Source organism: Varroa destructor, unplaced genomic scaffold, assembly GCF_002443255.2.
Source record: "Varroa destructor unplaced genomic scaffold, Vdes_3.0 BEIS01000001.1, whole genome shotgun sequence".
NCBI lineage: Eukaryota > Metazoa > Arthropoda > Arachnida > Mesostigmata > Varroidae > Varroa > Varroa destructor.
Genome location: NW_019211454.1, coordinates 4,709,749 through 4,734,118, shown reverse-complemented (window position 1 = coordinate 4,734,118; position 24,370 = coordinate 4,709,749). Strand labels below are relative to the sequence as shown.

Sequence of the window (24,370 nt, the reverse complement as noted above, 5' to 3'; positions counted from 1 at the left end):
ATTACCTGCTGTTAATAATAATCATTCATAGATGTATGCTGTACTTAGTCTGACTGGGTTGTAATACTTTTCGGGCGTCTAGGATACTGTTTCCATATTTCGTTTTTTTGCCGGATTTTCTTCGTGCTTCGCAGCGTCGATTCAGATTTTCTGCTCTCGTACGTTATTTTTGAGATTGGTTAGACGATGTTTCTGTCGTCCAAGCTCAATCGTTATTTTAGACGCAATGGCTGCAATTTACAGCGCCCGAGCATTGCCCGTATAGCGCTTAGCGCCTTAGCTTCCATAAAATCACCTCGTAGACTATGTCTAGAGGTCTAGTTCAAGCTACGTACTTTACCAGACTGTTGTAAAATGCCTCAATCTTGTCCGCATGCGCCATTGCACCATAAGCGTTAACGACACGTTGCTATGAGCTGGGTGCATGGACCAGGATCTGGCCATCAAACCTAGTGTTATTCTTCTCTCGTTATGGGACAATAGTATCTTGAAGAGTTGATCGAGTTCGACCCGAGTGACCTCAGATATGGAGCCGGCAAGGTCAACTTATATTAGAGGTCTGATACGAATGAATCTAGGGTTTCGGCCCGTGTCCGTTGTATCATATGGGCGCACCTTGGCGCATCTCGAGGATTTTCGAGTGAGTAAAGCTTTCGTTGAACCGCACTTTTTACGACGTTACTTGTAGCTATCCTGATAGTGTATTCGATTGCGGGTAGCTTCCGATTTCTTCATCAAGGTAATGGCCATACTTACCCGAAAGTGATTCAGGTTGAACATAGCGTGAAACTACCATGTTGGAAAGAGAATTTGATTCCATATTTATACTCATATAATCGATAGCAAACCTCAGCGACGACATAAAATTTTCGCATACAACTACGTTGCATATCTAAGGTGGTCAGCAAGATGTGACAATAATCATAAAACCTAGCTAAGGGTTTTTTGAAGAAAACTAGAGAGAATAGTCCGGTTTTATTATAATTTTATTGTATTCTAAGCTAGCGTAGTAAGCACGCAGACGGGGGCAATAATGTAGTGTATCTTGATTACAAAAAACGCACTTGTTCTATTACGACGGCGATAATATACGAGCCCGCAAGATCTGCATGGCTATATTAATTTTTCTTGTTAGTTTCGGTTGCCCGAGCTTCAATTGACTCTACAAGACGCCCTTTGCAACAGAGACGTACTTTAGCTAGAATTCGGACACATATGATTTGTTTCGTGTATCATTCATTATAGTCTCTCTGAACAGATCTATACGCATATAGTCTCTAGCATTTCTGCCAGCTTCCGAATCGTTAAACAACTTCTGTCGTATGAAAGCAGCTATTGCCGCTTTTTGCCGTTTATTATCTCCATGTCGGTTCCGTCGCCGGCGCCCTGCGCACCTAGGCGCCCAACCTATTGACCCACAAACAGGCCTAGACTGGAAAATATGTCGCTAACTTCGACACGAATAGCAGACTGTTGTATATCTGAACGCGCCACGACAGCTCCCTCGTTCGGTTCGTTACTTCCATTGACGATGATAACTATCACTCATGGCAACCGAAAACCTCGTTTAAGCCAATGTGGCACGCGTTAAATTAAACATTAAATCACGTGCATGAGCCTGACGTATCGCGAGTGATCCTGTCGTCGAATCGACGAACCTTTGGGTCGAGTCAGCTGTTGCTTTATCACGCGCTGTTGTACGTCGCTTTTACCACTTCAAAAAGCAAATCTCGACATTGGTTTCACGATTGCTCATATTCTCACCGACCGGCCAGACCGATTTTTACCGATTTGATGCATGGTTACCTCATTTTGACAAGAAGAAGCATACGCGTCCATGTAGCGTACAAATACCTACGTTTAACCTGCGATCGTGCATTCACTAGTCAAAGTAAAATGAAGAAAAGACCTGACATCGCCATCGGGTAACGGTCTCCTGCACGTACGAGACCATAATCTTGAGGCTAAGAAAGGCGAGACCCACATGCTATGCTCATCGATTTATCTAGCTGGCAATCACAACACGTGATTGATCCTGCTTGAGACGCATTTTCGTTATGTTGCTATTTGCATGTAGAGAACGCGTGCTGTATGCCTTTCCCAACAGTGATCAGAAGACCGCAACGTAATTTATATTTCCCTTGTATTTATTGACGGCAGCTCTTGCTTCGAGATACATTTCTTGCCCAGTTCGTCGTCTGACGTTTTCGGGTTGCTGAGGGCACTTGCCGCTTTGTCCAACGCGACAGCTTTTCTCTTTTTGCCTTCAAACTCTGCAACGCCCTTCCGTTCTTTTTAAGCTCCCTCAATAGTGTGTATACATATGCTTCTAACACACTCATGTGACATTAACGATACCTGGCAACGATCAACGACAATCAGCGACGAAGTTCCCGTGTTATTGTTATTTTTGTGTATTACGTTGCAAGGGCTCGTTACGTGCACTGCTTCTGTCGCCGACACCTTCAGCTTTTGTGCTTCTAGCCGCCATTAAAAAACAGAAATTTGCAGCATCTGCATTATCCATATATCATCATCGCTTTTCCAATACTCAAATGCTGCTGCATGTTTGGGCGCGTCGCCCGCATCGCTTAATAGCATAGTGTTCGCATACGTGCCACGATATGCTGCTCCGTCTACAGCCAGCTCTTAGCATTGCGACTTTCCCGCGGTTATTTGGATGCAGCACTTGCGATTTTCGTTTCTTTCCCAACGACCACCTGCTTTCTTCTCGTTTTCCGCTATGGCCGCTGCGCCCACTTACGGACTGGAGCCCGCTCTGCAATCCACCGTTGTTCCGCCTCACGAAGTGCCGCTCCACGCCGTTCCGTAATCGGCGACTCGGTCGCCCGCCATCTTGTCACCACCATAGAGACAGACTTGCTGCAGGCTTCGTGCGCGCCCTGGTTCGATGGTGATCTCTGCCTACTAAAGTTGTCGGGTAGGACGGAACGCACCTGGGTGACTGACGCTGCCGCGGTCCTGTTGCACCATCGACGCTGTCGCTGATATACCCAGTAATCTTCGGCAACTCGAAGAAAAATAGAGAAAGAATGGAACGTACTACCTGACTATCGATGATGAAGTGATTACTTCATCTTGACTTGACGATATTTTTACGCTGAAAGAATATGCACAAACGGAACGACGCACGAACAGAAATAGAAGGGGAGAGAGACTGATTTTTCAACGTTAGTTTGATAGCCAGGGTTGGTGGCGGAGGCAATCCATTGGTGAGACAAGGAATTACAGAAACCTTTCATCTTCGCTTGTTTCAAAGGGCTACGACTACCGTCTTAAACAGTATCGATGGATCCGCCTTGTGAGGTTGGTGTCTGCATTTATTGAATGAATTCCTCGTTATCGTTTTGGCGGTTCTCGTCGTTATCGCGCCGCCCGTTGTCGAACGTGGAATGGGAATGTGGGTGTTGAAAAGCAAGTCTATTCATGTTTAAGATTTTGAGTTTAAAACTGTGAGGCAAGCGATAGGTGAGAGGTCAGTATTGACTTTAAATCGGCATATAAGTAGTATTTAGCGGCAATTATACGCTCTTGAACGGTTTGAACTCGTTTACTTTTAGGCGCAGCGGATGTCTATATTTTCAATCGTAGCTGATTTGAGAATTCGCTCTGAACCAATGGGTCTTTGGATAGGGCGCAGGTATTAGTCCGCTTGTCAATTTGAATTGGTCACTGGCGCTACAACGCTTCTGATATTATAGCAAGCCGCGTACGCCGTAATTTCCTTACATCTCCACCAGGCCTTTCCTCACCATAAAAGTATGGCGCCTCCGCTGGCGCTGAAGCGTCAAACCGCTACAAGCGTCTAGCTTTACAGCTGATATTGTTAATCATACGACGATAGGTTAGATGAGCAAGTCTGGCCAAGGCCGCGGCTACGATGGTGAACAACGCCATACTGTGCGTTCGGTTACCGGCAAATGACGGTAAGAGCTCATACAGCTTTTGCTTCTGCTGCTGGCCAAGGAGAAGCGTCAGAAAGGACTAGCGCGTATCGGAGCTACGAAGAACGCTGTCAGCCGATCGCGGCCCGACGCCGCAACAGCATCGCGTCATAAACGAGCCACCATTATCGTAACGATAGGCTAAGGAATGTAACGAGAATGGTAAGAAAAAAAAAAGGCAAAGGGAGAGAACAAAGAAGGGGCTTCGTGACCACCCCACTAACCTATATTTACCTTGACGTGAATTTGGTGGCTTTCTTTGGTTCCGTTTGCGGACCGTTGTGTCAGTCCCAGGTGGAAGAGACCCGGCGACGCTTGGCGTTAAGGTAACAGAGACTTAAGCCAGAATTAGTCGGTGAGTAAAATAAGACTGACAGCTCCATTTGCGTGATCGACGCTAACCGGTATGGGCAGTGCAAGACAAGGCTGCGGTTGAGAATGCTAATTTCTAAACGAGTATACAGATATATAAGTATCGATAAGTTGATGTTATATATATGGTTCGTGTTTGGTTAAACGAAATCTTTGAACAGGTTATATAGGAGTGGATGTCGTTTGTTCCGACTTATGAAGTGAATTAATTATGTAATAGAAATACTGAACTAGGTATACATTACAGTGCTTGCAAAATGCACTGCAAAAAGAAAAAAATCTCATTATAGGAAATGAGGTCCTTAAATATTACTAATAGGAAATTAAATTCGTCTGCTAATGATAGAACAGAAGTCTATCTATCAGTTAGAATGGCATTAAAGTTACCTTTAAGTTATAGTAATTTTGAGAAGTTGAGTAAATGCTAACTATGAGTTTGTAATAATAATAATAATTTAAATTAGCAGTCAAAATATTAGTTAGAGATAAATTAATGAGCATTTCCCTGCCAGCAGGTTCTCCTCTATCGCGCCGCGGTTCGATGCTCCTAGCAGCGTTGAAATATAGCACTAAATATGAGGGTAGATGAAAACCTGACACAGTCAAATTAGCTTGGAATCCATATTGCATGTAGTGTACATCGTATTCGCGATACATTGCACAGCTGTATACTGAACTCGGTACACAATGCCGACGGTCAGTTGTACATTCTCTGTGAATTTTTGGAAAAACAGGTATTATTTATATGCACACTTCTGCGAAGCTCTCCATCTGCGTGTGGGTTTTCTCATATTCCTTTTGCGAGGCCCAACTATTTTTTCTCTTGAAGGTTTTTAGTCCAGTCATAAACTGGAGGAACTCACCGTTCAGGTCATCCTTTTCACATAGTAACCCACTTCTGGTTTATTGTCTAGAAGCATTTTATATGACGTGATTAATGTGCGTCTATAGGCAACATCAAGGAAAAATTTTTCAATAGTAGAGGAAATTTATACTTTCCTATACTAGCGTTAGTAACAGCTGGAAGACAAGTTCTTCGAGTAGTAACCAGTGCTTTCCAGCAACTCTACCTGAAAACAATCATCTTCAAATCCAAGTCTCTTCTCTTCTGAGAGCGGGTGGAGGTTCTTCTTCTGCAAAAGCTTCTCCGTTAGAAATTATCATTAGCTCATTTCAGTCTGTTGTGCCTATATAGACAGCCCTTTCTAATGAGTTGTATTCAGCCAAAGCTTACGCTCAATTGGCTGTTATTAGCGAATCAGCTATTGTTGGCTGATAGGGTTTCTGCTTCTGGGGGATTCGCCCGATGTTGGAATAACGCTAAAAATGCTGGTGCTTCTCTGAATCAAACCCGCACGCGCCGCATATACTTAGGCAACGCAACGTCTTCCATCTTCAATTAGGTCTGTATTTTTTTGCGGCTGATACACGACATTTAGGCTACACAAGAACTGTCTTCGAATAGTTCATTTTATCAACTTAAATAGTCAAAATATATAAGCTGTATCAAACTGACCCACACGACCTTCATTCGAAGTAAATATTATCAAGAGTATCCGATTGTAGTGATCGTAAAATCTATAATTTACATTTGAGTATATAAAGGCAAAACAGCAACGAATTATAAATAACAGCCATAAACAAAAATTATCTTTTTCCAAAGGTTGTCAGTAGCCTTATCAGGAGTATCGTTATCATATAACAGTGTGGAAAACCTCTTAGCAGCCGCGAATTGGAGACAACTTGTTCGTTTTGCACATGTTATTAAGAAAACGCTTTTCTTTAAAAAAACGCACACACACACACACACACATATTGGACCGCAAAGTAACAAGCCCATAATTAATGAACGAACTGTATACTTACAATTTACTGATTTCAAAAAAAAGGGTAGCTTGCTTTGGCGGCATATGACGCACTCTGACATCACAGCGCAATAAGTTTGCGCTGACATTAGATTTTACTAGCTTATTTTATAGAAAAAAAATAGCATGAGATCTGCAACTCTTAAGCTGGAATTAGTCGAACCATATCGTTGCTGGACGGCACACAAAAAAACGACGGGAGGTGCTGCGTGTATGAATACACTACGATACGGCAGATTCCGCTATTCAACTCTTCATTTAGCCTTAGACAAGCAAGGCCTTCGCATGTCTGCTTACTGAAGGTTTAAAATGCTGGTACATCATTTTGTAGATACCTGATCAACCGCGCAGTCAGAGGATGACGCGTAACGTCAGGATGAGCAGCAGCTGAGAGCGGGCCAGAAACGAGTTCATATCGAGACTAATTAAAAACATTGAGAATGAATAGAATAGATACTTTTTACATAGCGTTTGCCATACGCGCGCGACATGACAGATCAGATCTCTACGGGAGAAGATTTTCCTCGTTGTTCTATAAGGGACTGAAGTCCTGACCGCTACAAAAGCGTCGACAGTGACTCAATTTCTTTCAGGCCTGATTCAGTTTGTTTAGGTCGGGCCTCTGTCACAGGTAGGCGCGTAGGTGGACACATAGACACAGATCGTTTAATTCAGCTATTGAATGGATTTTCCGTTATACAAATTAGTTTGAAACATTTCAAATAGCTATTTTGCTAAAGCCAGAGAAAGATACCCGTAACGAAAAGCTTCTACGCCTTCTGTTCGGCAATACTTTTGGTGAACGCGGGTAAAACAGGACTGGTACTTTTAGATTTCTTAAATATCTATTTAGATCAATTTCCCGGTAGCTTTTTCGTCTGTCGAAAGTCGTGCAGTACCAAGTAATGCTGGCTGCATAGTAAAATATTTACTGACTTTCTGCTACCTCCATGTGGTCTTTACTCTGGCATAGGCCACAACCTTAATTAAATTGGGTTTGTAAATACCGTATAACTGTATCAAGCTATGGTTATGTAGAACTCTTTTCAAAGTCAGTCTAGCTTTTCGTGCCACCATGACGTGGTGCAGAGTAGAATCTTATAGCTCGTAACATGGATCTCTTTTGTACCATTACAGTAGACAGACAAGCCATGGCATCCGAGCGTAATTTGTGTGACACATCTGCCAGACAAAACGTCTGTATAACCGATCATACCTAATACTTCTAATTAAATTCAGCAAATAAGCTTCATCGAGCAGCTTCAAGCTTTCGAGAACAAGGCCACTTAATGCAAGGCCACGCGTCTTATTCCTCTATATATATATAATAGAATGAAAATGCGCTACCTGTATAATATGGCGACGCATAAAGGGTTTAATCGAACTTAAATCGTGTAATGCGGGTGAACATACTAACGTAGACGGGTGACCTGCTGGGTCGACATGTCATCAGTGATGCTCGCAGCTTATCCAAGCCACCGTGTAACCTGGTCTATGTCTTCTAAGAAGACATCGACCAGATTGGATTGGTTTGAAAATCATTTCTACGACACCGATTATAGGCTGGCTGTTTGCTTTATTTCACGTATCTTCATTCAGATGTTTCCATTATACGTACTGTCACGCATATTCCGTGCCGAGTGTTAATCTAAGTCAGGTCTGATACAGTGCCACGGGTCTCCTCTGTAACGTGTGTTTCTAGGTTTGCGATAGAGCAACTGTTTCAATGCGTTCTACGAATAATAGACATGCTGTGTGGCCGCGTATGTAGTCTAGGCTAGCGAAAATAGCGAGTAGTCCCTCCGATGATGCCCTCAGTCTAGCACAGCCGGATTGAGTTGCATTAGATTAGCAATAGCAGATTTTAAGCCCTAGCTTAGATTGACCGGGGCAAGCCGATGCAATAGGCTTAACAGGACTTTTTCGATAAAGCAAATATCTCCTAATATAGACGTTTTATATTGCTGGATTTCTTGCGTACGTTCTATTCGGTAAAAGTTTCAGCCGTCTTTTTGTATGGTTCAAGTAGCAAAGCCAGCTCTATACTTAGCTGCATAAACCTATCTATGATTAGATTTGCCTACATATGTAGGTTTAAATATATATAGCCACAAAAAATACCGCTTTGCTTGAGTCTTCACACAGCGACTATGTTAGGCCAATACAATGAGTATTCTGTAACTATCAGAGGCCTCTAATGTAACAATTTCCCTCAATTTGCTTCCCTAACAAGCCAGCTTTTACCTTTATCGAAAAAGTACGAAGGGTTTCTTTACCTTCGTAATTCATCCCTAACTTTTTCGTCAGCACATTTAAGAATATCCTGTCGCTCGAGTTCTTATAGGCAGTCGACCATGTACATAACCTACTTCTCGAGAGACTTTCCCCATTTAGTCGATGCATGAAAAGCTCTTTTTTTTTTCTCTTCTATCGCCTTCTCACTACTTCAGTTCTTCCTGCAGTATCATACGTGAGCACCTGTCGCCATACCCGATACCTTGAGGATAGGACTCTTATAATCGTTGCCGCTCGGCCACTTCTCCGTCGTTCGTAAAGCAGCAGTGACTCTCCCATTGCGCTGTCGTAGCCGTCACTGTCTCTGGGCGCGCGCAGTGCCCCCCTTTCCAGTCCCCACACCCTCCACCCTATGCCTTAGGTGCTGCTCAGCGATCCCGCCCTTGAGATTGAGTCCAAACAAACTGAGGGGAAATCAAAAAGTGACGGCTGTGGTCGCCGGGTCGCCGCAGTACAGCGCTTACGGTAAGTGCCAAGTGCAGCGAAGGTAGCAGCGGTAACAGCGCTCAAGTGCACTAGTCACATGGAGAGTGGCACAACAGAAAAGCCGAGTGGCCATCGCCACCGAGCGGCAAAGATAATAGGCACGCTACATAATGTCACACTGATGAGCGCTTGAAAAGACTCAACCATGACCGCGAAACGAGAACATCACTAGCGCCACCGCGGGGGCAGTCGGGAACAGTGGCGGGAGATAGGCACAAGCTCGGTACGTCACCACATCCCAGAGCATGGCCAGCAACAACGCGTTCGTTAAACAAAAGGATTGACCGCTATTGACTGTTATGGCTGCAGATGACAACTCAACAACGCATTGGCAACAACGCCAGCATCGACATCGATAATAGATCGGCTGCGCTAGTATTTGGCGATATACATATATACATGCGCTTCTCGGACACCGCTACTGAGTGGAGGACGCGCACCGGGAAGCTAACTGCCCTCTCTATACGGACGACCGCGTCTGCATCGTCATGTAGAGGTCGCTGTAACAGAAGTAACAGCGTCCACAACGGAGTATTCTGTATGCACCAGCATAAACAATATGGGTCGTCGCCTACTTGGGTGCGTGACGCCGCCGTATGCGACATCTAATATTGCCGCCGGCCATACTTGAATACAAACATTGACTATTTTTGTCGCAGGAGTAAACTGCGAACGGCAGCAGCCGCAGTTTGCTTAAATACAGGGTCAAAGTCAGGCCTAGAAAAGAAGTGTAAGGACAATTGACTTCACTCACTCTTATGAAGTCTGCTACGAAGTTGCAATATATAACGGCAGTTGTGTAGTAATTGCGTGTATTCTGTAGGGGGCCTGCGGGCTAAAAAGGCCGCCGCACAGACAATAGCAGTTGCGGATACTACGGCTAAATATGCAGGCAGGCACAAACCGGACGACATTACAAGAGACGGGGCAAATACATGCCTTCACGAACACGGCCTCTAGGCGACCAGGCCCGCGGCCACCGCCGCTGTCAGCTCACCGGCGACCTGACTTTGACCCACAAAAGGTGACGTCACTCAAGGACGCGGCCGGGGTGGCGGCAAAGGATAGGACAAGGACCGAAGGAGAAAGCGACAAAGAAAGGGACAACGCGAAGGCGATAATACGTCGTGGGATCTGGTGGCAGGCGAGACTACATGGCGGCAGGAGCGCTACAATGGGGCGAAACAAAGTGTTTCTGTTTCTTAAAGGGAGCCAAACAGGCAGATGTAAAAGTGTATAGGGGTGAGCCATTTGGTTATGTTATTTGAAGCTGACAAGAGAATAGAATCGGCAGACGTGTAGTAGGGGAATTATAAAATGCGCTCATAATAACAATAGTACTATTTCATCAAAATATGTGAGTTTGTATTGGCCATGTTTTATCGATAAGGTTGTCTTGTTAGAATCACCTAAAAATAATAACCTTCCTCTGTCCTTGAAATGGCATGGGCATTTTGCCTACAAAATATCGCATAACACAGAATTACTTTCTGTAGGACACGGGAGGCAGCGATTTAAGTACAATTCGCAATCGTATCTATCTTGAAAATCACTAGGATTTCAAATGGCCTAGCGTCAAAGTTTGGCAGTAATTCGTTAATGTTTCGTTTGCCTAACTTATCGTTAGATATAAGTGGCATAGTTTGTGCAAAATGTTCAGAGAACGATATAAAGTTACCTGCAAGGAGGATGGGAAATGGTCTATCTTTTGGAATAACAATGATATTTAGTAGCGCAAGCGATCTTCACACAATTTATAGCAGAAAGAATAGGATTAATCTAATAGAGGATTCCTCACCCTTTTGATCACGGATCTGCTTTAGCTAAATAGTTCCGGTTTGGTTTTTTTTACGGGCACAATAATCACTTCTTCTTCTTCTTTCGCATCTGTTCGGTTTTTGTGTTCTGAGTGAAGACAATACGTATATACGGCTTTGCTAGCCATGGTGCGAAATCTGCCGTCGAAGTATTATTTTGTACGGAGTATCTGTGGAGTGCCATTCTCAAAATGTTTCAATCTTTTTGATTTCTTTACTTATATGTTATGCTGAGCAGTGTAAGGTTTGATAGGCCGCTGTTATCTCGCGTCCATCGTTGCAGCTGACGTTACTAGTCTTAAATAGAATTTAGGATTGCGCGACGCGGAAGCAGTTGCCCCGTTGGAAACCAGGACAGCAATTTCTATTATTTGCTTCTGTTCATATCCTTATGACCTTTCCATCGGACGTTACATGCAACGTTCGACCTATCGTTGTTCTGCTCTTAGGTACTTCCGTATATATGAAAGTGATTTAATTTGTTGACTTGCTTGATGTATACTATAATTACTATCCTTGCACTTATCCAAGCGTAATGTTCAATAGCCACTATGCCCCTAGCGTACTACTTTGCGACCGAATCCAACGACCGTCAAGCCTTCGCAGTTGAAGGCTTCGCCGTCGCAGTCCTTGCGATAAATAATTAATTTATAATAAATGTAAGTTGCTTAGTATCTGTATTTGCAACAGCACGTGGTATGTTTGCTAAAGCCCTTAAAGGTACTACGTAGATAAGCATAGTTTTCCCTCTACCACAGTCTACACTGCCTTTCATCGTAAAAAAGCATTATTACTGATCTAATTGGTTGAACATTTGGTGTGTAATATATTGCGAAGGAGAAATTAAGATTGAAGATCATTACGTCACATTTTAGACTCACATGCAAATTGTATCTGCGGATATTTAACAGCCGTCGCTAATTTTCTCGTGACTGTATTATGACGAATTCGAGTTTAACATATTACAAAAATATGGATTTTTTTTTAAATACTTCTTGTTCCTATTAAGTCATTTTAGCTTTCGTATGCTGTCAGTATAAGAAAATGTTCTTTGGGTATTTCGGTGCTATTCCGTGTGCTTACAGCCTTGGTGGGTCCGCTTGGTCATTGTAGACTACGTTAAAAGCTGAAAAAGTTGTTATTATTATGAACAATCTTTCTGATTAACGTTTGCTTGTACCTGATTAGATAACATTTAGAAAAAGCATTAGAACACCCGATCGCCTTTCGCAATCACCGCCCGGTTTCGAAATCCTAACGGGTTATCATACTCAACAAAAAAGAAGTGTTTATTTAGATTTCGTTCAAGGAATCTACCCTTTCATCGCTACATTGTATTTCAATACCGAAGTTTGATCAACTATAGCCGTATATTCAGGGATGCTACGGCGATGCACTCGAAAAAATTCGTATCAGCTTATCTTATGATAAAGACCTACCACTCAGACCGTGCCGCCCACTATCAAACCTACCACACTGCCCAGACTTCTAAAACGCGTCCCGTGAAAGAACTACTTCATTGCTGCTTCATCCTCACCGTATAAATATACCAACAATTATTTCAGTTTCCAAGGCTGGTAAATTCTTCCGTGGAGTATATTTTCTGAACGAATTAGGTGACGTACCGTCATTTATTCTGATTTGAACTATGAAGACATTAACTCATATATGTTCTTACTGGAGTGAAAAAAGCAAACTAAACAAACACTTTTATTTTCAACGATGTATTCGTTTTATACAGCGGGTCGCTCTCTCTGTAACAGTACTGATCAACCCGGCACAAGTGCCCGCCCATTGTTTGTTATCACTCAACGTTCAACGGGTCACGATCAACTGTCGATACTTCGACTTCTAAATGAAGCTCTTCCTCGAGGACACCCTGAAAAATCGCAACAGACAATGCCGGGCAAAAATACAATCAACTTACAGCGACGTAAACTGTTACATCTGAAGAAACTCTAAAAATTGTTTAAGTTTTTTACAATATTTTTTACAAAATATAAACAGGGCTTCATAAATCTTTGCAGTATTTGCGCTTAAGGGGGTTAACTATTTAACTTGCAGCGATTACCTTAATGGACATCACAGAGGTTAACATAAAGGGGAAAAAATAGAAAAGAACATTTTGTACCACCAAGGTTTTGCATTTATCACCCGCAGTGGCCCCATTACCCGAAAAAAACAAAATAAGACCTGGAGGTTTTAACAAATATTACTGTTTTTTTCATGCATTTTAATCAGTACTGCTTCTGTTGTTACATTGATATATATATATCAATCTATTCTTGGCAAGACTTACCTTAAATTCCCGAAGGAATCCTCTTTCTGTGTTGGAATGTTCGCAAAGTATCACGTAACTTCCTAAAATGAAAGATGTAACAAAGCAAAGATGAACCTTTGAAATACGTTGAAAAAAGAAAATATAAATGTGACTGTGAGAAGTGGAATATTTACTTTAAAAGAACTCAACATTTCAAGCACAGATATTGGGCTTTGTTCGTACGTCATCAATTTTATTAAATGCCATATGTCAGTATCAACCTGACATGATAAATAAAAGCTACGGCCTTCGCACGACGTTATTATTGAACTACATAGCCTATTTGCGTAAATACTTTAGCTCTAGATCGGAACAGGGTAACAATGTTAATAAACTCTTATGAGTTTGACGTCCGGTAGCGCCGCTAAGCATTTTCAAGATGGCTAACACCACTACGAAGTGCGGTAAATTCGCTTTTAAAAATTAAATGACTTTTCTCGCTGTTGTGAAGCAAGTAAACTTTTCGTAGAACTTTTCTACGAATGCTCTGATTCGCTTCTCTGTGTGTGAGACCGTCTAGCGCCGGCTCCCGCTGCCGGGATTAGCGAAGCGTAACGTCAGTAGAGAAACAATATGAGCCCTATTCACAACAGTGAATGTGACAAAGGGAACGAACAAACTTGTCACGCTTAAGACTGTAGTTCTCAAATTAGATATACCACAATGAACTTTCGTTTCTAAATGAAAGACTTTAACTTCTTAACTAGAGTTACTTCAACGCATTTATCTACTGTTGCATACTCTATTAGTTGAAAAATGCACACTGTCGTACCCATAGTAACAGACCATTTTGTACGAAATCAAGTGTATCATGGTGTGACATCTCTCCAGTGAGTATCAGGTCGAATGTTCCATGTGGCACGAGTCGCATCAAAGATACGCCGGAGCCTGCGCAGAGCCCTATATGTTGGATCTGCTTAACTTGGAGCGGTCGAGCCACCCGAACGCGTTCGAGTCTGACGTGTTGTTTTACCATACGGAGTGCATCCTATTGGCATGAAGCAATAACGGAACTAATAGGTAAGCCTTTAGCAATCTATAAACTTGTCAAACTAGGTTTAATCTAGTATGTCGAAAACGCACATAGCTTCGTCAATTTTTTCTGATAGAAGTTTGTCTTTTTTAGCTTATTTTTATCTGTTGCGTATGTTTTATATTCCCGTTAATGCGAAATAGAGTTTTTGTTTGCTAACAAAAAGTATAAGGGTTAATGCAACAGTTCTAAACAACGGAGAAATAATAGATAATGATATTATACGGCCCACCTCAAATGACACTGGTTTCTCCAGCGTTAATTTTCGCCCTATGCCAGCACCGGGGAATCCTTCCGGCAGATCCTGTGGCAACGCTTTCAATTGCTGAATATCATCGATCTGTAAGTTATTTAGGGCAGTTAATGCTGTTCAACATCTCAATTCAAACTAAGGGTTTATTAAGTTATTACTAGAATAATGTCTATCTGTAATTTTAGGTCTCGGCTAAGCTTAATTCGCAGGCAACGACCACTAGATCTGGCTGCACAAATCTGGCACCACAAAAGACAATGTTTCGCGCCTACATGTTCTCAATTCATAGTTACTACAAAGACGTGATCTTATCAACTATAATTATCTAAACGTCTAACTGAAAAAACTATATCGCAAACAATAGTATCGATCTTAGCGGGGTGACAATATTGTTGGTTTCTTAGGGGATCAACCTTGAGAGGATGTTGGTTAAAAGCCTTCGCTAACCAATCGTTTACGCCTCCGTGGACGTGGTCCCACGAAGTATGTGGCGAGTACACCGCGATACGGTTTTCGAGGCAACCTATAATATACACACATAGAATATATAGAACCGCGTAATGGTTTTAGACAATGCTCGGCCTGTAGAACGGCTGTTGGGAGCCACCGAAAGTGTATTACGTGAGAGCCGCTAAAAGCCATGATGAGCGATCGTACTAAAAGCTTGCACGCCAGACGCCTTTGCCAGACGCCTTTGAAGCTACAGATAATCGAACGTGTACATAACGATCAACTCCCTATATATTTACGTGTGCATATTTCATGGAATCGAATTCAAAGTGGAATCTTTTAAAAACAGTGGACGCTATTACAATTACATTAGGCCAATTCGATAATAGTTTTCGCCTAAAACACGCAGATATTGATTTATATTTTTTAGGTGACAAGACTGTCTCAAAAAGCGCACGCATCGAGTCAGCAAATCTAGAACGCTAAACTATTGTTTCACCATAATATACTATAGTAAACAACATACGGACTATAATTCGAGATTTCCATGTATCTTGGCAAATCCTCTTCACTGGGAAGAAAATTAGAGGATGATAGGACACGATTAGGTTTGCTTTCGAATTAACAGCCTCATCAACGACAGATTCGGTGAGATCATTCGTGAGAAGTACCTGCGAATGGTAATATATAATATCGAAATTTTAAGAGATACTGTTTATGAAACTTAGTCAAAGCACTTTTAACTTTTAGCTGATTTTCTAAACTTAAAATTCCCAAGAAATGACATGAAGCAAAAAATTTTACATTGGATTTATTCAATAGGCTCGTTAAATTGGCAATACGGCCAGATGCAGGAGATCTAAAGAGTCTCGACAAGTTCTATTTTCGACGAAAACGAAACGATAGAATAACTGTGCTGTGATAGGTAAACAACATAAAAATGTATGACACTGTTAGAATGGATTGTGGCAATAATTAGTTTAAAGCAGAAATTTGGAAATAAGCTGATACTTAATTTAGATTGTAACAGTGGTAAATGTTTCAGTCGAAGAAGAAGAAGGCACTCATTTTGTCCCGCGTACAGGCCGACACAAAGTCGAATCTGATACTGTTTCCTGATCTGTCTCATGTCATTTACTTCCGTGTCAGTTCTAAACGGTTCGCACCTTTTGAACACGACATACTGTCGGTTCCAGCAGTAATCCAACGTTGTCCCAAGTTTCGGCGAGTTCAATTGGAGCAAACCGTCTAAGAAATCCTACAACTTTCGATAATTCCATAGCGGCAGCCTGAAATTTTGACGCCAGTAGATCAGATTACCCAGCTGCAACTAACGGATCGAAGCATCTGTTTCGACCGAGCTAGGTCCAACCGAACCTGGGCTAAACCAATATGTATTTTTTCTGACTTTAGGCGAAACTTACAAGTTAAGCGAAGAAAATAAAAATGAAGATTCCAGATTTCATGGTTCAGAAATCGTAGCTAAAAGCTTAAAATCAACATCTACTTCTCAGGTATGTTCATGCAGCTCTCAGTAGTTCTTAAGCTTTACACGGTACAGATAATCTATATCGTAGAAACTGCATTTCTGCGACGAAGGACGTCCGTTTAAAAACTCGATACGATAGTGATCCTAATTTTAGTTTAGATGGCGCGCTCGGTGGCTTGCCTTGCCTTGCCATGCCTTGACAGCAAAAACTGTGCGCATAGATAGAACACACTCAAAAAGTAATTTAGGAGTCACTTTTAGATAATTCTATGTGAAAAAAACGTAATTATATTAAAATATAATCCGATTGTATACATATATATTTATAAATTAGTGTACAAAGCGAGAGTTAGATATTAATTGTATTTTGTGGATTTCCGCGGCCGAACAGATGCGAAAAAATCATTTCTTGAAAAATCCGAGTTTCTAGCCCAAATCAAAAATCTTCTCCAATGATTTTAACGTTGTTGAATAACTCTTTTTTAAAGAGAGGAGCTACTAGGCCTCTCCACTGCAGCTAATAATCATTGTAAAAAGAAATAATAATTAGATTAGTAATGGCGAAGGACAAGTTGCGCGTCGCTTATTTATAGTCGTAGTTTTTTAAAATGGTTTTTTTTCAGATGGTAACACAGTGTATTTACGATGAAGTCTCGAACGACGGATCACAACACATGTTTGACTAGTTTCCCTGCATTGCTGATTAGCGAGGCAGATTCTTACTCGACGGCAAGGGCTTTAACGTCGTTTATCTGATATCGGAACAGAGGGTCTGGTTCCTTTAGAAAACATTTGCAAATTTTTTAAGTATTAGCATAGAATGTGTATAGCACGAGTACCACCCCTCGTATATTAAGTCTGCTAATTGGCAATAAAACTATAGTTATAATAATAAATATAAATAAATTGAGAATAATAAAATCGGGAAAATCTTTCGGATGCGGAAAACAGCTGGATTACGCAACTGAAATATTTTCAGAAAAATATACAGAAATGTATCAGCTAACCCACTTGCGTATGCTTCTGTCGAATTGATCTTAAACCCAGTACCACAAGCGTGTGTCAATGCGTAAGGGCTTTGGTCAAAGATGAACAGATAGCTTGGATACTTCCCAGCTTGACCGGAGCGATACAACTATATTGATGATTGGCGGTATAATTTGCGGACTTCGGTATTGATTTGCTATGATACCACCTTCCATCTGTCGAGTGCCTGAAACTCATGACATCGGCTGGTAACAAAAAACGTTCTTTAAATATGGGTATATTCTGCTAAGGCCTTCCATCTAATAAATGCTCTGTTACCTTTTAATTAGAGCGGCGGAAAGCAACCAATTGTGTGGTGTCTCGTTTGACTAGTTTTTTTAAAAGTAAATCGCCCATAACGGATGAAGGGTGAGGCGGGACTCCGTGTTCACAGAGACTCATGGTGAAATGTTGAAATTATCTGTGAAACTGAAACTTCACTACACTAAGATGTACTATACTAGTAGAAATAGCGATCAACGTATAGGACTGCTAGCATTAATACAGGATAGCATTCACTGGAATTATTACATACGTTGCTTGGAAGGTTAAGTTTTAAACCACGGAAACTGTGGATAGGTAAGAAGAAATTGTTCAAGTTCACAAAGCTATTTACCAAATTTTACCGTAACACGCATCGCACGCTTTATATATATGGACATGTAGCTCTAAGAAAAAAAGAGGTCGGATAGTTGGCCAGACAAAGTTCTGTTTGTTTATTAGCTCATGGCATTTTGCTATTCATATATTGAATTGCGTTTCTACATGTGCGTCTTATGGAGATTTTTGCTTATCAAACTCCCTCTTTTAGTTATGCTGCTTTTGTCGCCGCAGAAGTTTGTTCATAGCAGATTTCTGTATGATCAAACCGTGTGCTGATAACTACAGATATTATACCGCCTTCTTTACCATTTTCCCATCAGGAAAAGTGCGGTTGAGACAATAGCAGTTTATTGTTGGATTATGTTAGAGACTGCTATGCAGTATTTGTCAAAATGTTTCTCAGCGTTTTGAGGCTGAAGGCTTGTGGCTCTCACTTGAACCACAAACTATGAATCTTCGGATGACCGTCAAAAAGCTGATAACAATGGATCGTAGACTTAATCGTGTGAACCTGCAGCGCAGTCATATCAGGAATTCTCTAAAGAGACATACAGTTAGCGGTATTTACTGTCACAACAAATCGTCTGCATGGCCTTGCCCAATATATTAACGGCAGCAAAATGGGCCTCACATAAATTAAGTGCCCTCACGAGTCACTCAATCATATCACTATCATTGTTTGCACAATATGACGAAAGGTCATTTTTGAACATGATCGGAAACGACAAAAAGATCTTCACAACAAACGTTAGTGCAAAAGAGTTCGACCCCGGATAAGCTTAAACACGGACAGTTGCTATAAAGAGTTAGTCGAATCTGAATTCAGGCTGTAGCTTCACTCAGTTCGTAAAAACGAGCAACAAACTCAAAAGATGAAGGTCCTGGAACGGGCTAAAGCAGCCCAGATGATTTCATCGTATGAAAACATTTGACTTCACGAGATTCTGTTGGCCCACGAAATCATGACATATTTTAGAGAAACGTTTTTCCATGCTTCATTTAATCCAGACAATGCCCAACCTGACTACAACTGTTTGAATATATGCGGCATGCTCTGAAGTACAAGCGATTCGAAACAAGAGTATGAAATCTGCACACTGGATTATCTCGGGATGGCCTTCATAAATGCTTCACTAACCCAGAGAAACGTTAATTGCCTAACGGTGAAAAAGGGCTTCATATTAAACTAGGTAACTACTAGTGTTTTACTTCCAGCTCTTTCTTTTTTTCAAAGGCTGATAGTTAGGGATATCGCTATCTTCTTTACCCTTTATCTAAAAAACCGAGTCAGGTCGGCAAAAGTTAAAATTGTTTAATCTCTTTATCTTGAATTATGTTACGTCATTGGTATCACATAATCACTATGTTCAACTCTATAAAGTGTTTCGAACTATTTTGTTTGGGTGCAATCAAGCTTTATCCAAGCTACCAGAATATATATATGTATATATATACATTGAATTAGAATGTTACACATCCGTATAAGAAATTACCCTATGTATGGTTACAATTTAAAGGCAACTTTAAGCAATTTATTCTCATTCACACGTAGGCATATGAGTTTATTTTTAGTTAACAAGGGAAGACAAAGCATGCTGATAAAGTATCTTAGAATGTATCAAAAGTATTTAAAGTTTAAAGTCGTCGACATTTCCAAACTGCTACTCCTATCTTAAAATAAATGTCATTATTTAAATACACAGTGACGAAAACAAAGAACAGAGACTAATTGCGCCGCGGAATTCCTTTGAAAAGGTTGAGCGTTAATTTTCCGCAGGATTACGTACAATTTTGAGCACCCTGTACATACCCAGCAGCGTAATTGCACATTTCACAATTTCCTACTCAAATGCCATTAAATCGTAATCAGCGTGTATTCTTTTGGAGCGAGTTCCACTAGAAGTACGATCCGCACAATTCAAACGAGCTCCGCATTACAAAGATCAATATGAGTCGACGCGATGAAGAAATACGCTGAGTCATATAGCAGACAAATGATTTCAATATGAATAAAATGTTTAATAAGTTCGAAAGGACTAGTCCACTGTTTTATTTATAATTACGGTCCACTCTCAACCCCGTCATGGTCGAGGCATCTAATAACAATCCTAAAAAGAAGAGGCTTACACTGCGCTTTCATATACTGATATATTAAGTAAATAAAAAGCGAATCACAAATAGTATAATTAGTTAAAAAATTCTTAGATCTGATTCATTTGCGCAGTTGAATTGTTTCTGTGTTGCTCAACTATGAAATGAACATGATCCACACAGAATTAAAAAAAATTATAGACTAGTTTGTCTTTTGTTTTCTACACTTTTCGTCATTTGCTTGAATTAAGCATTTCCTACCTGACATAGTTCCGTGCTAATTTCACGTCAGTATTCAATATCTATAGCAGCATGATTGCTGATTGAATAACCAGTTAAAAAACATTTTACGGCACAACAAGATTTACCTCACACAGACTATCTTTTACAATAATACCAGCGTACCAAGAGAATCGTTTCGACCAACAGCTGTCTGTATCTCCGTCGAGCCGTTTCGGAGAACGCGCTCGCCCTGCTTATAAGGCCAATTGGAGAGGCAAGGAAGTATTTCGAATTTTCTACTGCGTCTTCCCACAAGGGAGTCATACGTTAAAAATGTATACAAGTAAAAATCATGTTGCTAATGCAGACGCTTAAGTCTGTGCGCTAACATGAACAGGTGTACACGTAACTCGAATGGCTGTATGATTCTGCTTCTGAATATATATATATATATATATATATATATATATATATATATATATATAATATTCAGAATAGAATAATATATAAACTTATGGTAATATCAGGTGATTAGCGGAAACAATGAGTTTGGAAACGTTTATTTATATTTTTAATTTTCAAACCCTCTACCTCAGCCACTATAGCGATGGGAGCAGATAAAGCATCTTAGGTTGGTTTTTCTAGTTCATTGCATCAGTTTATCTGTAGCCGTTTCACTGTATTGTATTGTCAATTTAATTGCAGGTTATAATCTACATCGCATGGATTATTATTACTATTATTATTAGATTCTAATACATCAGCCGTTTGTTTAGGACAAGCAAAATAAGATTATCGGATCAGTTGTGATTTGAGTTGCAGTTTAGGCGCGAAATTCGAAATATTCATTCAGTAGGTTGTAGATGTTTCATGATTTGGCTGCTCGTGTCAAACGCTTTATACAAAGCATGAATGTGTGAATTTTTTAATTTAAAAATATGCATGGGAGCCTGAGTTCAATACCTTCTGCGAAAGAAATTCTCTGCGAAGATAGTTAAGCTTACCGTTAGTTTACAATACAGTATTAATGCAATGGAAAGTTCCCTTTGTTCGAAGAGGTTTGAAAAATGGCTACAATATAAAGACATAAAGCGGTTTTCATGGCCTAATCGCGTGATAAAAACCAATTGGTAACAGTGGTAAGAGTGGCTACTTCTGGAGAACTGATGGCCAGATACCACTAAGAAAATGATTTTTCTTTAATTTCGAAAACTAAAAGAGTTGTCCTTGTATAGTTTGAACATCCGGAACTTGTTTACTTTGCAATTTTTTGCAGGCTAATAGATTTACGGAGGACACCGCATTTCGGTGCTATCTAGTTTGCTAAATGGCCCTGAGCACTTTGTAAGGTACCCGTGTTGTTATGAAGGGAAAAACCAATGTCAATTTAGGACCAACTGGGGTCTGATAGAAAGCCAAGTAAAAGTTAAGGTTTCATGAGGTAAAAGTTCGTCGCGTAAGATTGGATAATCATAACGCCGCTTCGTAATGTTTAACTAAATGAACGTGCAGTTAAGATCGGCGTCAAAAGCGACACCTAAATCTCTATATGCTGGTTACCACCTAGCTGATTACCACCTAGATCACAAAGATCTCTGAAGTCGACTACCTAATGTCAAGCTAATTATACAAGATAAACATTTATAGGTGTAGACGAAGTATGATTGTTGTTATTATTACTTATAGAAATATATTTTACTTTGTGATGAAAAAGTATTATTGATAAAACTGACGAGAACTCCGCAAAATAAGGATTTACCTACCTGGTCAATAAAACATGATCTTTGACTAATTTTTTTGTGTAGCTTTACATGCAGAATTTAAACGATTAGGTATTGCCTCGGATGGCTGGCCTACTCCAGCACTGAGTGAAATGTGTATACGTACGGATTCGAACCTGGCCTTCCTCACGCGTCCTTGAAGACCAGATCGCCATAATTTTCAAACATCTCCTTTTTACACAAATCTGGCATGAAGTCTACTTTTTCACATTATATATATATATACGTAACGTTATATTATCGAATAAGTCTCAGATAATCCTATCGATCTAAGTTATAATTTAATGGTACTGGTAGCCTTTGCGAATGATAAGAGTTTTGCCCAAATACTGAAATTACAAATTGAAAGTGAAATTGTATTATATCGTGCACACTTGTTGACTTCCATAACAAAGGGGCACTGGCGCTAAAAGCTTCAGCCTTTTGCCTAATGTATACAGAAGTTTCGACATTAAGCATTATTTCGAACTGTCAGCTACTACCGCGAAACAAAATGTGTCTACGCCCAAATTTGAACTTATCATTATTTCGTAGCCCTCAGTCTACCCGTTTCCACAGCACCATTGACATACCGTCCGACTAAATTCCTTACCAGGTTCTCTTTGTTCCGCAGTCCTTCGCCGCTAGATATCTACAAAACGGCTAGCGTAAATACCAGGAAAGTTTATCAATAGCTATTGTGTTTAAAAAAAGAAGTTCGAACATAACTGAGCACATCTCACCCGAATTACAATAACTATCCCTAAACGTCGACTGAGGGTAACAAAGAGAGCGATTACCATGTTTGTTATTAACAATGAAAAACTTCTTACAATATGAACGCATTCACAGACAAGCATCTTCATTCCCTATTGATGGACAATCGCTAGTGAGTCTCATCGTTACCCGCACACCCTTTAGCTACGGTAAATCTACACACATACTTACGTAACGATATATATTTATTAGTATACATACTACACGACAGGGGCAATTAAATAAATGTTACATCATACTAGGCATCGTTTTTAAAAAGGAACTATTACTCGGTTTCCATATTTACAGCAGCCGACGAAAAGCGGAATCCAACATCGTGTTATTGACCGCGTATGATGTTGACGGATTGCCACAATGAGAGAAACGTTTTTCCGGAGTAATTTACCGGCTGAGACGTACTTTTCAGACAAAGCCTACATGTAGAACGTATCAAGCGCATAAGGATCCAAAGTAACAGGCAGTAATAATAAGGTACCATAAATATTACACATTACTAGTAATATGTACATATCTAAATTCAGATGGGACTTTAGTGGATTGACGCAGCATCGATATGGTAGCTTGAAGAGTGACGTTTATATGCGAAACGGATGAATTAAAGTTTTAGAGATTCAGGAACCTTGAAATAACATATGTTCTTCGAATCGAGACGCGCTTCACTTAAACTGAGGTGTTATATCCGTCAAAGTCGACAATTGACCAAAAGCGCCTACCTAGAAAACGACTAGCAGCCAAGTAAGGATCATATTTTCTATATTAAGAAATCGAAAACAATTCGTTAGCAATAATAGTTAGCACGTAAATTCATCTAATTGTTGCTATAGTGTTCTTTTTGTTCGTAACCAATCCCCTGTTTAAGGATAAAAACCTTACAACAACAATAGTCTCACATGTTAAACACGGCTGTGCCTTAAACAGGTTTAATAAACATCCTTCTATGATTGGCTTCAATTTAATGTAGAGAAGCTCTACCACGATATAGCTTTGTAATGAGCTATGATGATACTGATGACGCCTTGAAAATCGTAGCTCAAATCCACATCGTATGGATGGAGACCCTCATGCACCGTCCTGAAGATCGGATCCTGTAGAACTACTGGATGAGAGTATAATAATAAGTCAGTGAAGCATGCTATGTTTCGGTTTAAAGGATACTGTGTTAGGGATGCCATAACACAATTTCACTATAGCCACGAGTTGCTTCTGGCTCCGTGCATGACGTATAATGTATTTAAATGAGACGAGTTTTTTCAAATACAATACAATAACAATAATTAATTGCAGTGCATATACTTTTTTTTCATGTTCCTTTCCTTTGTTATGCTCAATAGGTTTTTCTGTGAACTATATTTTCCTTCGAATGGTACTTTTGATGGTGCCTATATGCTGGCAAGGAGCCCCTGGCGCGATTGCCGGCGTTAAAGCATAAAGATCAGGTTGAATTAATGGTTGGCCCTACTCGGTAAAAATCAGGTGTCTACATTCTTAGGGTAGAAAAACAAATCTGTGAAGAGTCGGCGAAATTTGTGCAGACAAAATCGAACGA

General features: G+C 40.5%; 1 protein-coding gene and 2 long non-coding RNA genes across 9 annotated transcripts; 2 read left to right on the top strand and 1 right to left on the bottom strand.

Annotated features, from left to right (window-relative positions):
- Window positions 1-12,497: 12,497 nt before the first annotated feature.
- On the bottom strand, window positions 12,498-20,622 carry LOC111255313 (NIF3-like protein 1). 7 transcript variants are annotated; one of them, XM_086987317.1, is made up of 9 exons: window positions 20,327-20,464; window positions 17,460-17,577; window positions 16,023-16,146; window positions 15,383-15,527; window positions 14,820-14,929; window positions 14,386-14,493; window positions 13,907-14,108; window positions 13,100-13,161; window positions 12,498-12,679 (listed from the first exon to the last, which is right to left on the bottom strand). In XM_086987317.1, exons 1-9 carry the CDS (start codon window positions 20,331-20,333, stop codon window positions 12,605-12,607), a joined length of 951 nt encoding a protein of 316 aa, XP_086843443.1. In that variant the 5' UTR covers window positions 20,334-20,464; the 3' UTR covers window positions 12,498-12,604. The 7 variants fall into 7 exon arrangements, 6 of the variants coding, with proteins under 6 accessions (XP_086843443.1, XP_022672889.2, XP_022672888.1 ...); XR_015326585.1 differs by lacking the exons at window positions 17,460-17,577; window positions 20,327-20,464 and adding an exon at window positions 20,471-20,622 and having other exon boundaries at window positions 13,893-14,108; window positions 16,023-16,145; XM_022817154.2 differs by lacking the exons at window positions 17,460-17,577; window positions 20,327-20,464 and adding an exon at window positions 20,471-20,621 and having other exon boundaries at window positions 16,023-16,145.
- Window positions 14,001-17,354, top strand: LOC111255314 (uncharacterized). Its single transcript, XR_015326603.1, has 3 exons — window positions 14,001-14,140; window positions 16,270-16,370; window positions 16,969-17,354. It is a non-coding gene; the product is annotated as an uncharacterized LOC111255314 (long non-coding RNA).
- A 199-nt stretch (window positions 20,623-20,821) lies between the features above and the next one.
- On the top strand, window positions 20,822-24,102 carry LOC147758163 (uncharacterized). The gene is made up of 2 exons (XR_015330132.1): window positions 20,822-20,918; window positions 23,113-24,102. It is a non-coding gene; the product is annotated as an uncharacterized LOC147758163 (long non-coding RNA).
- Window positions 24,103-24,370: the final 268 nt, after the last annotated feature.

Bases quoted from the DNA above. Each gene is read 5' to 3' on its own strand.
- LOC111255313 (XM_022817154.2), bottom strand. From the start codon at position 20,611: ATGACTCCCTTGTGGGAAGACGCAGTAGAAAATTCGAAATACTTCCTT. The intron at 14,109-14,385 runs GTGGGCCGTATA...TCATGCCAATAG, and splicing joins AGAAACCAGTGTCATTTGAG to GATGCACTCCGTATGGTAAA. The intron at 13,162-13,906 runs GTCTGTTACTAT...CTTTCATTTTAG, and splicing joins ACTTGATTTCGTACAAAATG to GAAGTTACGTGATACTTTGC.